Source organism: Cupressus sempervirens, chromosome 1, assembly GCF_028749045.1.
Source record: "Cupressus sempervirens isolate cs-2001-9-10 chromosome 1, ASM2874904v1, whole genome shotgun sequence".
NCBI lineage: Eukaryota > Viridiplantae > Streptophyta > Pinopsida > Cupressales > Cupressaceae > Cupressus > Cupressus sempervirens.
In genome coordinates this window covers 430,639,639-430,658,522 of record NC_143118.1, presented here as the reverse complement: position 1 = coordinate 430,658,522, position 18,884 = coordinate 430,639,639, and the positions used below count along the sequence as shown (strand labels likewise).

The window sequence follows — 18,884 nt, the reverse complement described above, 5'->3', positions numbered from 1 at the left end:
GACCAATACTCTTGATATCAAAATGATGAATATCTTTTGATCAAAGATATCCTTTATCTTTCTAGCTTGATATTACTTTGAGGTAATACGTGTTTATCCACCCTAGCTAAGAGGGAGTGTTGGTGTTTGATAGCTTTTGTTGGATAAACATATATATAATTATGAGATATAATTGAGATATGAGAGAAATTAATATTATATGTATATATAAATGATTAAATATGTTATTGTATTAATTATTTGATTAACGAATAGACGTGTACCATGAAGGGATATGTCTATTCATGGCTTATACTCAATATAAATGTAAATGATTGTTGTATTTGAAAAACACAGACCACAATATGGAAGTGCCATTACATTTGCAACATCGATCTCTGGGATTTAACAGGAAGATCCACCAAATGGATGTGAAAACTGCTTTCTTAAAGGGGACTATTGAAGAAGAAGTCTATCTAGAGCAACTTGAACGTTTTGTGATTCATAATGCAAACTCATGTGTGTGCAAATTGAAGAAAGCCCTATATGAACTTAAACAGGCTCCCCGAGCCTGGTATGAAAGGATCGACAACTATCTTATGGGACTAGGGTTTCAAAGAATGGATGCAAATCCAAATCTCTATTTTAAAGTTATTAAATGTGATATGTTAATAGTAATCCTATATGTTGATGACTTGTTAATTACAGGGAAAGATCATCTTATTGTCCAATGTAAGGACCTCACCTTAGAATTCGATTTGAAGGACTTGGGCATTTTACATTACTTCCTTGGATTGGAAGTCTTGCAGAAATCTGATGGTATTTTTTTGAATGAAGGAAAATATACTTCTAAAATTTTGAAGAGATTTGGGATGTTAAATTGTAGACTGATGTCTACACCCATGGAGACCAACTTACATAAGTTGAAAGAAGCAGCAACATAATCTAGATTTGCAGATCCTACTCCTTATAGACATATAATTAGATCACTTATGTATTTGGTTAACACTAGACCGGATATTTGTTATCGAGTGAATGCTTTAAGTCAGTTTATGTGCGAACCATGAGAGATACACCTTGTTGCAAAGCATATATTGAGGTACCTTCAAGGTAGTATTGGATATGGTCTTAAACGTGGAAATGTTGACCTCGATCTACATGGATACTCTGATTTAGATTGTGCCGGAAGTGTAACTGATCGGAAAAGAACATCAAGATGTTGCTTCAGTTTGAGATCAACTATGATCTCTTGGACAAGTAGGAAACAATCTTCAGTGGCACAAAGTTCAATAGAAGCAGAATACATTGCATCCCCCAGGGAGCAAGAAAAGTAGTATGGCTCTAGAAATTGCTTGTGGGGTTATTTGGAAAGCCCCTAAATCCTACTATTATTCATTGTGACAATCAGAGTTGTAAAAAGCTTTCAGTGAATCTAGTGTTCTAGGATACATCAAAGCATATAGAGATTCCTTATCACTATATGAGAGACATGGTAGAAAGGAATGTGATCCAGTTGGAGTATATTACTACAAGCGTTCAAACAAGAAACATTCTCATCAAGCCTCTTTCTAGAATGAAAGATGGAACACTTAAGGAAGAAACTTGTTATGGTTGAAATGTTAGTTATTGAGATTGAGTCTCAAATTTTTTTATTTGTACTAATATATATAAAATATGTTTAATGTGTAAACTCTTTTGTAATATATGTGATTCTATGACTTTATGGCCCCCCGTGTACATTATTGAAAGGTGACTCGATATTCGTGGACATGTCATGATAGTTATCATCTCTTGGACACTTTGATAGGTGTCATGACTTTATATCAATTGCAGATAATTACGTTCCTTATGAGATCATGGTGGATAAGTGATTCCATGGATATGCCATGATTGGTTATGGTAGACATCATGACACTTGGTGTCAATGCACATACCATAACTTGGATATATATAAGTAGAATGCAATGAGACTTGAGATTCTTGAGCATATTATATCCTCAGATATCACGAGATAGGTGATATCTCTTCTCACAATAGATGAGCCTATTGTGATTTACTTGGATAGATTCTTTATCTTCCCTAGCTAAGAGGGAGAGTTAATACAATAGCTTCGTTTAGATAAAAATTGGATGATAATATAACTATCTAACATGCATGCATACATATCAATATACTATGTTTATATTAACATATACACATACACATTAGAATCCAAAATTATTATATTATCATCCACTTATATCTGATATGTACATCCAAGTATAAATCCAATTCTATCAATCTATTCTGATCGCTGTATAGTACAGATTATAAGTTGATTGTAAATTGATAGTTGAGTAAACGTTACTTATTTATGGCAAACCCGAGTCTGTTCATATTGCCAATCATAATTAGCTTTGTTAATGGTTTGTTATTGCCTAATTTGGCAGAATCAAAGGTAATATAATATATTGATTGAGTGAAAAGACATGCCAATGAATGGACATGTCTTCACTCATGTGGAGGCATGTCTATTCATTGACATGCCTTAAGAAACTTTATTTATATCCAAACCTGATTGGTCCAAAGAGCACAATTGTAATCAATTAATGTTCTACTCTTATAGATCGAATTCAGACTAGAAATTCATTGTTAGTATTTTTCAATATTGATTAGGTATCACCTTCAACTAATATCAAGTGCAATACTCTGATTATAATCTACAAGAAAGTACAGTGACTGTAAGAATCATAACTTGGAAAATAAGAGAAACATAAATAGAGCAAATCTGAAAGAAATTTAATCTACACTTACATATTATTTACTGCCTCAAAATTTGCTTTTCCAATTTTTGAGTGAATATTTTTATTTTAGAAAATAATTCATTTACTTTCCTTGTTTCTGACAATTTTTTATTATACACTTGTAGGATTAGATCTTTTTTTTTGTTTTGCGGTTGTTTGGCATTCAAATTACTCAATACATGTCATGCCCTTCAACCCTTTTTTAATTAGTCTGTGTGAAGACATATCTCTGATGTGCAAGAACATTGAATAATTGTAACCTCGTTTTGAGTTTATAAAAAAATGTGGTCTTCTCAATAGCATCAATAGGAAAAATATGTCCACTACTATCACCTACAAACTCCCTCAAGTTATTTAAGGTTAAAGCTCCTCATACCACCATTTTCTATTCTGTTTAGTTGAAGTAAAATCTTTAACATTGCTAAAAGAGTAAATTAACAAAATGAAGATGCAGAAAACCAGAGACTCCCTTCAATAATACTCAGTGAACCTACTTATTCTTTCCACCTTACAATTGTGAAAGAGTACTTTTTTTTTTCCCAACATACATAAGGAAATTGCAGCAGCAGCTCATGCTCAAATTCTTTTCCCATGCCTTTGTTTTTAAGCACCCTTCAAAAATTACTCATTGAACCTTCTTATTCTTCCCACCTTATAACTGCAAAAAAAAATACTTTTCTTTTTATAAAACTGTCATGTCCCCTTTTCTAGGCCAGTAAATCTTGTTGTGTTGTTAGTCTGTTTTGCCTTGGTCCTGTTGACTAATCAGGATTTCTCAGAGATCAGATCGAATTTTAGCCTACGCAGTTCCAGTTGCAAGTCAAACGGAGTTATTTCAATGGGGTTTCTAGATACTTACTATTTTGTAATGACCCTGCTCAAATCTGATCTCAAAATGCTGATAAAGGGTCAAGAAATTTCATCAAACAATTCACATGCAAGGGACATATGACTGATATGGTATTTCAGCTTGCTTTAAATGACTCTTTCTTCAATTTGCATCAATGAGAATCTTTTGCTAGAAGACTCAAAATGGACTACACAATGACCTAACATGAATGTGCAACTTATTTTGACAATATTCAATGCATATATGTGACTGAAACTACTTGCAATATGCAGCTACAGCAACTAGTAATTATGACAAACACTTTGGATGCAACCTACGATGGCATTATTGCACTTATAGGCAAGTGGCATTAATACAAACACTTGATATGCATAATTATAACATTATTTATGCCAAAAAGAGAACCTACAGCCAATTGACATTTTGTCAAACAATTGGCATGCAAACTAATAAGCTGATCATGAATGATAAGTACATATTCAATTACACTATATCAGACCAGCAAATTATGTCTCCTTTATTGCACGTAAAATGTTAACTACAATGCTAGTATGAAATGGCCAAGACTTTTGGCTTACATCCGCAAGAATAATGCTTAAATCTGTTACAACTTTCACCTATAGCCTTACCTTCTAATATGCATCTAAATGATAAGAACAATGCATGTAATATCCAAAGGAACCTGATTGCAGATGGCTGTAATAATTTTCTCCAATGCTGTCTTTCTGCTTTGCTTTTTCACTTGCTTTTTTCGGATTTGCTTTTTCACTTTGCTTTTTCGTACTACTTTTTTGGATCTTCTTTTTCAGACTGCTTTTCCGGATCTGCTTTTTCGGACTACTTTTTCGGATCTGCTCTTTCGGACTGCTTCCAAAAACTCAAACCCTCAGGTAGTTTGAGTATACAAATTAAGCTCAACTTGAAATGGCTGAATACCACTTCCAAAGTGCAACCCTTCAGAAGGTTTTTCACTTACTCAGTTATGCAATCTCTTGAGAGGTATTGTTCTCAAGGATTATGCTGAATATTTGCAGGCCTGGATGGTGAAACAAATGCTCAAGAGAAAATGTAGTAGAATTATCAAATCCGGTATGTCCAAATGAGAGGCCAAGCCCTCTATTTATTTACTTTTCTAAGAAGTTACTAAGGACTTCTAGAAGCATCTTTTTCTAAGAAGTTACTAAGAACTTCTAGAAACATCCATTATAAAATCCCATTATAATGCACTTTTATAATAAATAACTTTATAAAAAAGTGCAACTCAACTTAGAATTGTAACATGTAGGCCCCGTATATAAAAAGTAATGATAAAATATAAATAATATCTCCAAGAGCATAATAAACCATCCAATCCCCAAATAAACACCAGAATGACTCTCTCGTCACAACCACCAATCTACGAGAGTCCGTGATAGATTGATCTAGCACACAAAACGATGCTAGCCAAAATGGGGACATTACAGTTCGCCCTTCCTGAAATTGCTTGACCCCAAGCAATGGCCAAACAACAACCCAGTCAATCCACCTGGATCCCAAATGTAGTCATGAACCATATTACTGTCAGTCAACATAGGCTCCAGCGACAACCTTTGAAATATAACCAAGAGGAATCCATGAATGGATCGTGAACCACTGCGCAACTGAACTCCAAATCCACTACTGCCACAATAAAAAACCCACGAGACACAAACTCTCAAAACATCAAAACCCAAGTAGAGTGAGCAACCCAAACTGCCAACACCATCCACATAACCCACTGTGTTATGCGGAATGCACACTCCAACTCTGCTACAATGGTGACCATTCCCGCATGAAACTACACCAAATTCAAAGAATCCACGTACTGTACACCTACTGCAATCAGCACAACTCTGCAAATCACCGACCACTGTCTCATAACCATAACTCCCATTCATCGCTGATAGCAAATAGTCATCACATGATAGATAGCAAGAATTAGAACCCAAACCAAATTTGACGGCCATCAAGTCCTCAACACCTGGATCTAATGCAAACTGATGAACATACCCTGCAGTGTAATGTTGATTAAAAGAAATAGCCTCAGTCGACAGCTCGCCATACATAGGTGATGCAACCCACTGCAACTGATCACTAACCAAGCCGGAACTAACTACTACTTCCGAAGATATTGCCAAGGGAGTAGTGTCACTAGCAGGGACCATGCCAATTGTCGGCTCACCAACATCGCACATGATCTCCGATACAACATCACTAGTCTCCTTGCCATCCGTAGTAGAGACCACCACCAAGTCAAACATACCACCATGCTCAGTTGCAGCGCCCAACTCAACTGAACTTGCCTGTAGTGGAAACGAACCAAACATGCCAATACTGGTATCGAGGACAGATATATCCTCATTTCCACTGCCTCTATCAACCTTGACCATGGACATCCTTGGATCACCAGACACTGCGGTCTGTGACTGTACAGAATCTGATAAAGACTGAAGTTGCTCTAACTCCATGGTCACCTCAGCCAAATGAAAATGTGACTCCTCGAAAGCCAACTATGTACTCTCAAGGAACTCAGAAGTCACCTCGAGCTACTGAGTAAGCTCACTCACCTCATCTTCCTTGACCAATAATGTGTCATATGCTGTACTACCCCACTCCATAAGATAATCTCTGTCGGCTACCAATTGCATATAATTTGTCTCAGAATCCGGATAGCCTCCCATAAAGAGTGGATCTCTATCAAGGAAAGATAACTGCCTCCCCGCTCATCACTAGTAGGAGAACCCCATCCATAAACTGCTAACAACTGACGACTAGCATCGAAATGCTCGCAAAAAATAGCAATGTCTCACTCACTAACTCTCAGTTGACTAGACACTTGATTGTGCTGGCTGGTCAAACTTCTATACTCTACCCCTGGTACATTGTCCAAAGGAGTAACCCCAGAATAGCTATCGTCTGTAATATTGCCATCCAAATTCTGCAGTCCAATTGCTGAACTCGTATCATCAAACACAGTGACTGAAGCATCAACATAAACCTTCGTATCAAAGGAACCCGCTGAAGAGATTAAGTCCTTGACACTGCCCACAACATCCCCCTGGGTGTCATTTGTAATAATCAGATCCTAGGACTCTTCTGTAAACTCTGTCATATCTGAGAGATCATCAACCCATTCCAACAAGAATGGTCGACTAGATACATGAACAATGCCCAACACAGGCGTATAAAAACTAATTCCAGCATTAGACAAGCTGCTGGCATGGATGAGAACTGCACCTGGTAAACTACTAACCAAGTCCATGATGGTGCAACATATACTATTACCAAAAAATGATAGAGATCTCCGATCAAAACATTCCTAGGTACTAAGATAACGATCCCAACAACTAATCCATGAACGGAAATCAACTGGCAACTCAAGTAAACTCCTCACCTAAGTAATGTGAACAATACCAATTGACTTCACGCACCTGTCTACTGTACCTACTACAATCTCTGAATCCAGAGTGTGAATGCTAGACATACTCATATCATCATCAACATGTGACCCGACTATAAAAGAAAATTCATTCCTTGCCATATGCGCTAACTCCTGAACTGAACTCACCTCGAGACGAAGCTCGTCCACATGTCTCTTAGAATCCTGGAGAGCCAACTGAGTATACATCAAGGAATTCTGAGTATCCTCCAGCTCATGAGAAAATCGGTCGACCTCCTCTTCCTTCTTCTTCAATGCATCTAAATAGATCCCCACAAGATTAAGGAGATGATCGCAATCTGAAAGTAGGTGTATGTAACTTACCTTCATTGCTTCCATGCCTTCCTTGATCTACTGTAAGTCGTCACAAGAAGAACCTGTCGTGACTCCTTTCTGTCTCTCCTGTAGTTGAATCATCCAATTGTGATTCTCGATCAATTCACGCATCTTGTCATGATGAGATAAAGCTGCGACAATATCCTTTTTCTTCGTCTTTAGCGGGCTTGCCAAAACACGTGAAGAACTACTAGTCTCTATCTCATGCGAAGAAGCATCCAACTGTGCTTGATACTCATTTTCTGCAAAGTCTTGAATGGTCACTTTCTGATCAATCGTACTATCTGCAAACATGACAGTATCCTCAACTGCTGTAACTTCATCCAACCCAAGTGTACTAGAATCACTATATGTGTCAATCACACAGTCCAGTGTGCCTGTGATATCACCTTCTGATGCCACTGGCTCAACCTGCACAACATCTATAACCACTTCTGCTTGTGAAGATGATGCAGATAAACCATTACCTGAAGATGTGCTAATGTCTCCCTGTATCAAATCAGCATGTTTGTCAAACTCCTCATACAAGTTTCTGCTTGTCATAGGAAAAGTACTTCAATCCTTAGGCCTATCAATCAGGCTCTTTAACCACGTACATGCCATAGGTGACACATTCCTCAGGTGACACATTCCTCTTTTTTGTCCAAACCCACCATAAATCTTCTGGCCAAAGTTTAGAAATTTCATCCTCCTCAAACAAGATTGTGAACATGATGGAGTGCATCGATGCTAATACGTTGCTGGGATGAAACTCATCCATAATATTCCAAAATGTGTTAAACATCCTGCGAATGTCACCGATACAACCTATTGCCAGCATAATGTTTTCAAATCTACACCTTGCAAATACTTCAAGTAATCTTGTTTTTTTTGTGAAATAAGGGTCCCGGATGTTGTCCAACTTTTCGAAGCTTTTTACCATGGCGTGAAGCATCTCTTTCATAATTTGATCGTCATAAGAATTAAGGCCAACTATTATCCTCATGATTTTACTAATGCAAGAGAGAGCTGCAAGTCTTATCACCTCATCATGATCTCTCAATAAGTGGGGCTTAACCAACGAACCAAATGCTAGAGATAAAGCTGTTTGCATAGCATCGGGTTTTGACTGATCAATCTTGCCTAAATAATTTTCCAACTCCTCCAAAGTTTTTAGAAGGTCCTTTGTTCGCTAAAATGGGCAATCTAATTTCTTCTTTGCATTGTGCATTCTTTCTTCCAAATCCCTGTCTCCTGTTAATGCCATACTGATAATTGAATGCATTCTGAAATAACCCAGTCAGGCTGGTAGGAAATCGCTCTGATACCACTGTAATGACCCTGCTCAAATCTGATCTCAAAATGCTGATAAAGGCTTAAGAAATTTCATCAAACAATTCACATGCAAGGGACATATGAATGATATAGTATTTCAGCTTGCTTTAAATAACTCTTTCTTCAATTTGCATCAATGAGAATCTTTTGTTAGAAGACTCAAAATGGACTACACAATGACCTAACATGAATGTGCAACTTATTTTGACAATATTCAATGCATATATGTGACTGAAACTACTTGCAATATGTAGCTACAACATCTAGTAATTATGACAAACACTTCGAATGCAACTTACGATGACATTAATGCACTTATAGGCAAGTGGCATTAATACAAACACTTGATATGCATAATTATAACATTATTTATGCCAAAAAGAGAACCTACAACCAATTGACATTTTGTCAAACAATTGGTATGCAAACTAATAAGCTGATCATGAATGATAAGTACATATTCAATTACACTATATCAGACCAGCAAATTATGTCTCCTTTATTGCACATAAAATGTTAACTACAATACTAGTATGAAATGGCCAAGACTCTTGGCTTACATCTGCAAGAATAATGCTTGAATTTGTTACCACTTTCACCTACAGCCTTACCTTCTAATATGCATCTAAATGATAAGAACAATGCATGTAATATCCAAAGGAACTTGATTGTAGATGGCTGTAATAATTTTCTCCAATGCTACCTTTCTGCTTTGCTTTTTCTGATCTACTTTTTGCTTTTTCACTTGCTTTTTTCGGATTTTCTTTTTCGCTTTTCTTTTTTTGGATTTTCTTTTTTCGCTTTGCTTTTTCGAATTGCTTTTTCAAATTTTCTTTTTTGGACTACTTGTTCGGATCTGCTTTTTTGGATTGCTTTCAAAAACTCAAACCCTCAAGTAGTCTGAGTATACAAATTAAGCTCAACTTGAAATGGTTGAATACCACTTCCAAAGTGCAACTCTTCAGAAGGTCTTTCACTTCTTTAGTTATGCAATCTCTTGAGAGGTATCGTTCTCAAGGATTATGCTGAATATTTGCAGGTTTAGATGGTGCCACAAATGCTCAAGAGAAAATGTAGTAGAATTATCAAATCCGGTATGTCCAAATGAGACGCCAAGCCCTCTATTTATTTACTTTTCTAAGAAGTTACTAAGGACTTCTAGAAGCATCCTTTTCTAAGAAATTACTAAGAACTTCTAGAAACATCCATTATAAAATCCCATTATAATGCACTTTTATAATAAATAACTTTATAAAAAAGTGCAACTCAACTAAGAATTATAACATGTAGGCCCCGTATATAAAAAATAATGATAAAATATAAATAATATCTCCAAGAGCATAATAAACCATCCAATCCCCAAATAAATGCCAGAATGACTCTCTCATCACAACCACCTGTCTATAAGAGTCCGTGATAGACTGATCTGGCATGCAAAACGATGCCACCCAAAACGGGGACATTACATATTTTTAGTGAGTCAACAGACTCAACATTCTTGGGTTTCCAATGTTGGACTAGGAGCATCTTTTTGAGATCTTTCCATCGAGCTATCACACATGCTTAGCCGAGTCCATTTGAGCAGTGATTTTAATGACTGAAGATTTGAATGGTTTACTAATAAACTGACATTAAAACATAAGTTCATATTATTAATACCACTTTCTTATTATATGAGCACTTTATTTTCTTAAGTTGGGAAAATGATATTTTATAAGGAAATAAAGAAACATGGCAGGGAATAAGAGTCACCAAGTTGGGCATAAAAGAAGAAAGAGGGCTCATTTGCAGGACACTTGGTTTTATGATTTATGTTTTTCATTTTTCTCTCTTGGAAAGTTCTGGGAAGCTTCAACTTTCAGTAGGTGAGAGGACGGAAACCCTCGCGCTTGGAGGAAGTAGACAAAAACCCATTGTCTCTTGGAGATATCACATGGGTATCTGATTTGTGGTTTACGTCTTTATTTCATTTTATCCAATCCCACTGTAGTTTCTGTATTTACAATTGGATCTTGTTATTTTTTCTGCTGAGATTGAAATGCAATAACATTACTGAGATTTTATTTTATCTGGACTTTTGCTGGTTGAATTTGAAATACATTGCATGAAATTTATTCGTTTAAAATTTCTGAGATTTCTTTAGAGATTTGGGAAAATATCCAGTTGTGGATATTACAAAAACAAACACAAGGAAATGGCAGGAGCCACTCAAGCTCAAGTTTTTACCAATGCTCTATTTTTTTAACGGCAATTGAAGATGGAAAAGAAAACATAATGAAGGATGGGAGAACAAAATAGAGATTACAACCACCAAATGGTGATATTTTAATAACTTGGATTATCCTTGAAAGTTTGTAACCCTTCACCCAAGTATTTTATCCATTTAACCAACACCTTTCTTCCATCGGGCTCTAGTACCTCATGTACCAAATAGTTGTCTCCCTGGTATCCCTCTACTCAGATCATTTTATTAATCTCAATAAAAAAGGATTGTAAAGTTTGCACCATACTTATACAAGCTCATCAAAGACTTAAAACAAAGGGAAGTGAAAGAGCTTGACTGCTAACATTCTGTATTTTTGTAATATACCTTAAAGATGAAAATGAACTGGACAGCCTTTGATGCCCTCTCAACTTCATTTTGCACACAGAAACGAATGAAATTTTTCTGTCTGAAAGTTGCAGTTCCGTTCGGTAACAGCAGTCATATGTTTTCTAAGTTCTTGAATCCGTTTGAAATGCAATTTGCTATATATGTTCCATTATTTAGTGATCTTGCAACATGCTTTATTCCTCCTGAATGGGCCCACTATTTTCTATATAGGAAAAGAATTGTAGAAAAGGACAATTCAGTCCTTCCAAGATGAGAGGGAAACGGGCAATTGAGCTGGGGGCTGGTTGTGGTCTGGCAGGATTTGGTAAGACTTGTGATTCTCTTTGTACTCTTCTTGTATGTAATAGTTTTTACACATTTTTATATATTGGAGGGTAGCCATGTTTTAACAAATCCCTTCCACATATAATGATGTAAATAAACATTCGATCCTAAGAGAACATATTTTGTCTGTCTGGAGTAGGAATGGCACTACTAGGGTGTGATGTGGTGGCTACTGATCAGACAGAAGTGCTGCCACTGCTGATGAGGAATGTGGAAAGAAATGCAATGAGAATCAAGCAAGCAAATTCTGAAAACCCTTATCCGGGCATGTTTTAAGCTCTTCTCAATTTGCTTTTGGTTCTCTCTGAAACTTAATAATTACTCAATACTAATGAAATGTAAGAATAATTGGTAGGATATACCTTCTGTATAGGTTGATGTTGGGTAATATTAGGTTCTGTTATGTCATGTTGTACTATTCTGATAGATCAGAAGAGATGATGTCATGATCATTTGCAGTTCACGATGTAAATTTAATATTTTATGGCTTCCCTAGTCATCATCCGGAGTTTTATTTTTGCAGTATCATTTGGATCGATACAAGTTGCTGAATTGGATTGGGGAAACGAACTACATATAGCTGCTGTGGATCCTCCTTTTGATTACATTATAGCCACTGATGTTGTAAGCATATTTACCATTATCTTCATTTCTTGTGCCTACATGTTTTTATAATTGCCAACACTGACAATTCAAGCAGCATAAAAATTCTTTGTAACCCATGTTAGTTGAAATAAGAAATAATCTTTAAGGAATTAGTAACCCATTGGTCTTATTTAAGGATCGAGTTGGTTGAATTCCAGTGCTTTGCTTGTTTTTCATAGGGAAAACATGTTGTTTTATCTTATGCCACTATCATTATCCACATATATTACCAACTAACAAAATATTTATGAGGGAGAAATACACCCATGTTTTACTTACTAGATTGTTGGATCCTTCCATATTTAGATTGATCATACATGAAGTTTTAAAAATTATAAGGCTGTCTGAGGGTTGGAGGTTTTATTTTTGAGAGATTAATACATGCATAGATCAGTATATATCACCATAAGAGCCTCTTCATTAGGGCCCATAGGTTGGAGTCACTCAGATCTTGTCTGCATGGTGGTTATGCAAACCATTTGTCATTTTTCTGGGCAAAGAAATGCTTACCTCCATACATTACTGGTCCTTTCACTGTTCTCAGAGCTGGAAAGTTGTAAGTCAATTCCCAAAAAGGTGAAAAATATTGTTAAAAATGTTGTTAGCATTCTTGGAGAGCTTTATGTAAATTATGTGGTCTAAGGGCAATTGCAGTCAACTTGGCTGAGTGAATTGGAATCCACAAGATACTAGAGGATCACACGAGTTATAGAAAATTTATTAACTTTGAGCTAGCTACTAGCTTGGAAATTTGTTCATTGCTTTAGTAGCAATCTAAAATGCAGAAAGATTAGAAAGCCAAAGATCAAGATAATAGACATTGTACTTCTATTCAACTAGGAGGAATGAATCCATTAATGAGGTCTAGTCCAGCTGAAAGGTGTTATGTTTTGAACCACAATAGCATAGCATGCAACAAAAGAAACTCATAAAAGTATAAGAACAGATGACTCAATAATTTATCTTGGGAAAACCCTCCTACTTGAGGGGAAAACCCAGTCACACCAAGATATTCGATCCTTTATTGAATGTTCATTCTGAATACAAAGCTTCACAAGCTTATTTTGATACCCAGGAAACTGAATGAATTTCACCCAGAGTATATAACCAATGTCTGAAGTTTGAACCAGATACAACACGAACGTCTGATACAGATACAAACCATAGAGATTGCTGATCCAGATACAATATATTTAAGCCCTTAAGTTTCACACAGAAACTAAGCACACAGTGATAAATACACAACATGATCATCTATAGATCATACATCCAATGTCTGAAATAGTTAATAATAAAGCAGAAGCTCAGATGCCTCCAGTAGATATGATAATGACACTTCTCCACACGTCAATGTTGCATCACATGCACTTGAATAATTGCGATGCTATGATCTCACTACATTCTCTCATTCCTTTCTCATACACTGCTGGCTTGCAGCGTTCTGCCAGAATAATCATACACATTGCTCTACTCACCCATAGAGTATTTACAACATATGCTCAAAATGTCACATGAATAGCCTTTGACAAGGTAATACAAGGAGCCGCATCCTTTAGATGATTCCAATTCATTGCAACAAATAAGCCATGTGGACATTGAACACAAGTCACCCGATGTTAAAAACACAAGATATCATCCAACTCCCAATATGAATAAAGAATACATAATAGTACTGATAACCAAAGATGAAAGAATGTTGTTGTCACAAAGACCATAATCACACTAGTGAGAATGATCTCTCACATAGCTACAAAATATTAACACTCAGTCTCATCAAGTGAGAGATCATTCATATATCTTACCATCTCTTAACATGAAAAGTATAAGAAGCTACAACAAAAAAAATGTCAATAGCAAAATCTCATAACAAAATCTTTCGACATAATATTGTCATTTTAGCATGACATTCACCATGGCTACTCCTAGAGGGTGAAAGAACATAAAACAAAGTCATAGTGTCTCTCAAATGACACCCACCATGGCTACTTCTTGAGGGCAGATCCACCATAGCTACTCCCAAAGGGTGGAACAAGGGGTTTCACAACGTCTCTTGCAGAGAAGAATGAATTAACAAGGGCTTGCACCTCAACTTCTTTTGTAAAGAAGAATGCATTAACAAGGAATTGGACCTTGAACTTCTCCCTCATGGAGGAGAACTCATTAACAAGGGATTGCACCTCGAACTTCTCCCTCACAAAGAGAAGAACTCATTAACAAGGGATTGTGACTCTTAACTTCTCCCTCATAGAGAAGAGCTCGTTAACAAGGGATTGCATCTCAAACTTCTTCCTCGCAAAGAACTCATTAACAACATGTATAAGAATCAATGAAGTTGAGACTCTCTTTTAACAAAGACTCTCTCTTAGCTGGAGCAACATTCTTATTGCTTTGATTATCATAATAAAAGAGCTGATTCCAACTTTGACCAAACAAAGAACTTTTGTAGTCAGACTGCTACACGAGCTTGCTGATCCTCTGCAAAGGACTTGGCTCTCTCCTGCTGCCACACAAGCACTCTCTAAATTACATTTCTTCCTCTTTGAAGAAACGAATCACAACGACAGATTGTATAGGTTCTTCCTCTTAAATGATGTTACGCATCACTAATTCAGTCCCATGGCAGCAAGTAGTGCCCCCTTGTTCATTGCTACAACCTGTATAACTTTGCTTGTAATCTCTCATCATCCCATTGCTTCTTGATCAGTCTTGGAAGCATTATAGAGAGATTAGCAGAAGCTCATAGAATCAAACTATTAGAAGAGAAATATACCGATCAATGCTAAAAGTGTACAAGTTAAATATTCCTAGTGATATAACATGAATTAATATTAACTACATTATTCAAATTTACAAATATAAAATACTTATTTCGTTATTTTTGAAGTGTCCTTTTAGATTTCGATCTCCATATCTTTCCCTACTATTGGCAACATGATCTCTTTCATCATATCAATACTATAAAAGTCCCCTCCAGGGTGATCTCCATGAGCCATTGGTAGTGGGCTGCTAAGTCTTGGTTGATGATCATTGAGAATTCATCACAACCTCTGATATAACTAAGATTAGGTTTGTTGTAATGTCCCCAATTTTGTCGGCATCAGAGTTTCAGGGATTAGCCTATTATTGTGATCCTCATAGGTTAATTATTGTGGATAGAAGGTCTTTTGTGGTAGTGGCTTGACTTGGGAGGGTCTTATCTTCTCCACATCTTAGTAAGCTACAAGTTGGTCTTTGTTTGGCTCATATCAGACTTCGTTTGGGCTTAGTTTTGTGTACTTACTACTTGTGGTAAGTTGGTGTTGACCGAGATGGACCCTTTCAATTTTTGGGAATTGCATTTGGTCACATGGAGAAATAATAGGTATGACTCCTATTTTTGAGGGCATATTTAGATGATGAGTATTTTGGGAGTTATTATATTTTTAGTGGCCAAATTATTATTAATTATTAAATGGCTTATTATAAAGTTATAATTTAATTTTATAATTTCATTTAAGTTGAGAGTTGAGTTATCATTGGAAAGTGCCATTTATTAATTAGTTAAGCCAAGTCAAGTGAGAGAATCTAATGGAAGCTTCTAATTAATGTTGTATGGTGAAGCTTCTTGAGTGAAGTTACATTTGGCAACAAAAGGGAATTTGGAAGTTATATATACAAGCTCATTTCATTGGGAAAAACACGCTTGAATATATATTTTTTTTTGTTGCCTTTGTGGCTTTTTCCTGAGTTCTGAATTTGTGCCCTTGCTGAAGTATAAGGGTTTTTGAGTTTCAGAAGATTGTTTGAAGTCACTGCTGATGTATAGTGGTTTTATTAGTTAAATCTCCTATCTGTGATTATTTGTGTCTGGGAGATTGGGATTATAATTCTGAGAAATTTTGAGTTGGTGTATGTAAATTATGCTGAGGTAAATAATTTGCCCTCTCCTCTTCTACTGTGATACCTGTGTCTAAGAAGAGCTCCAATCTGGAGTTAGCGTTTTTCAACTTGGAGGACAAATCGGCTGTGCACTTTTTCATCAATTCTGGTCTGGCAATTCTAAGTTTGTGTGTTCTCCCTCCTGTATTCTCTGTTGCCAGGAGACGTTGTGGGATTGAAGAGTTAAGTATACTTCCATCTGCAAATTTTATGATCAGAATTGGGCGTCTAACTTCTAGTGCTTTTGGAAATTGTTTATTTGCAAAATCTGGGCAGTGTGGGAGGTTTTCGGTGGTCTGTAACTGAAATAACAAACCTACGTTTTCTTGTTGAAGCTTGTGATTCCATCCTGGAGGTCTGATATTTAGTTTTGGAAGCTTGTAAATTATTAGTTGGAACCTGCAATCTGCCCATTGGGGTCTGCATTTAACATTGAAGGGCCAACATTTAATTATAGTGTCCTGTGTCTTGTTTCTAAAGGCCTGCAATCAATTGTCCATGACCTGCAATTAGTATTTGGGGCTGCATTTGACTTGCTAGGGACTGCGATCAGACATATCACCCGCTTCAAATTGAACAAGAGGGTGGACAGAGATTCTAGGTTCTTTATTTGTTTGTTGATTTTGAATACCCACTCTCAATTTATTGTTATGGTAATAATTTGTTCATCAGAAGTCATTGTTACTTGGCAATAATTGCCGACCTCATTCTGATATTGAATATAGTTGTATGTGTGAAATTTATAATTGAATACATTGGGAAAAGACCAGATAGTAAATATTTTGCTTTGCCATTACTTGTCTAGAGAAATCTGAGTTTATCATTCAGCCTTTCCAGTATATATCTGTTATTGTTATTTCAGCAGCATACATATATTTTAACATCACAGAAGGTACATATATCCAGCATACATAAAATAGAAGGATTTCCAAAACAGAGAAACAAGTTCATTTGATATCTGAGGTTGTTTGAAAAGTGTTTGACAAAATGTCAAACAAGTATTAAGTTAAGATGTAATTGGAGTTTGCTGAGTTGTATCCAGCTGGGGGTATTACATCTGCTATACACTTTGCCGTGTAAACACTGCTTGCATAATTCTGGTTTGGGATCTTTACATAGACCTGCTCCGATACCATGTTAAGTTTTGAACCAAAATAGCATAACATGCAGCAAATAGAAACTCATAAAAGTATACAAACAAATGATGCAATTATTATCCTTGGAAAATCCTCCTACTCGAGGGAAAAAGCCAGCCACACCAAGAAGTTTGATCCTTCATTAAGTGTTCAAAATGAATACAAAGCTTCAAAAGCTTATTTTGATACCCAACCAACCTAATCAACTTCACCCAAACTATATAACCAATGTCTGAACAAGATACAACATCAACGTCTGATACAGATATAAACCACAGATTGCTGATCCAGATACAATATATGTAAGACCTTAAGTATCGCACAGATACTAAGCACACAGGGATAAATGCACAAAATGACCATCTATAGATCATACATCCAATGCCTCAAATAGATAATAATAAAACAGAAGCTGAGATGCCTCCAGCAGATAGGATAATGGCACTTCTCTACACACCAATGTTGCATCACATGCACTTGAATAATCGCGATACTATGATCTCACTACATACTCTCTTTACTTTCTCATACGCTGCTGCCTTGCACCATTGTGCCAGAATAATCATAAACACTGTTCTACTCACCTGCGTGGTATTTACAACATATGCTCAAAATGTCACATGAACAGCCTTTAAGGAGGTAATAAAAGGAGACACGCCCATTAGATGATTCCAGTTCATTGCAACAAATAAGCCACATGGACCATGAACACGAGTCACCTGATGTGAAGAATATAGCACACAAGATATCATCCAACTCTCAATATGAATAAAGAGTACATAATAATACTGATAACAGAAGATGAAGAATGTCGTTGACACAGATGGTAATCATACTGGTGAGAATGATCTCTCACGCATCTACAAACACTAACAAAAGAATATATGCAGACAGGCGAGGCCCACTTGAGAAGCAGTTATTTAGTAAGATCTCACCTAAGGAGTGGTTATGCAGTGAGGATCAAACCAACTGAAGACCATTGTTGTGGTTTGATGAGGTATCCTTTCTAAATAGTTATTTGAAAATGTAAAGTCCCACTGGAGGAGTTGTTGTTATGGTCTAGAACAATTGAAGACTAGCGGTGTTGTTCTGTGAGGTAATTTTCCACAAATGGAGTAGGTGTGATGAATCACATTCCCACATAAGGGCAGTTGACCAATGCTGTATCCTCGTGAGAAGGTATAGTGTGGCCAGTTTAACTACTATTTGTTAGTATGTCAAGCTTTGTGCATGTTCTAATTCACATGCAAAGTTTATACCAAACTGGTTGAAACCTTTTAAAATCTGATATAAAATCAGAAATTACATCAAATGCTGTTCACTTCTCAAGAACTATCTGTGATACCTCCACACCCATTTCTCCATTAACGTCCTTTCTCCTTATAACACAAGGTGGCAGCCAGCAAGAATAAAAACCAGGGTAGATAATGGAAATAACATCGAAGTACCGTGCCCCCCTTCTCAATAATATTTGCAAGCAATCGCTCTTTCATTAACTCTTCTTTCACTGCATTAAGCTGGAACAATA

At 36.3% G+C, this 18,884-nt stretch overlaps 1 protein-coding gene across 3 annotated transcripts in view; it reads left to right on the top strand.

The window, feature by feature from the left end:
- The window catches only part of LOC149578117 (S-adenosyl-L-methionine-dependent methyltransferases superfamily protein), a 182,842-nt gene that overhangs the window by 110,920 nt on the left and 53,038 nt on the right, over positions 1-18,884 (top strand). For all 3 annotated transcript variants that reach the window (XM_089827589.1, XM_089827586.1, XM_089827592.1), the window contains 3 exons: positions 11,544-11,637; positions 11,797-11,922; positions 12,181-12,281. In XM_089827589.1, coding sequence (XP_089683715.1) covers positions 11,544-11,637; positions 11,797-11,922; positions 12,181-12,281 — 321 coding nt within the window. The remainder of the gene's footprint in view (positions 1-11,543; positions 11,638-11,796; positions 11,923-12,180; positions 12,282-18,884) is intronic.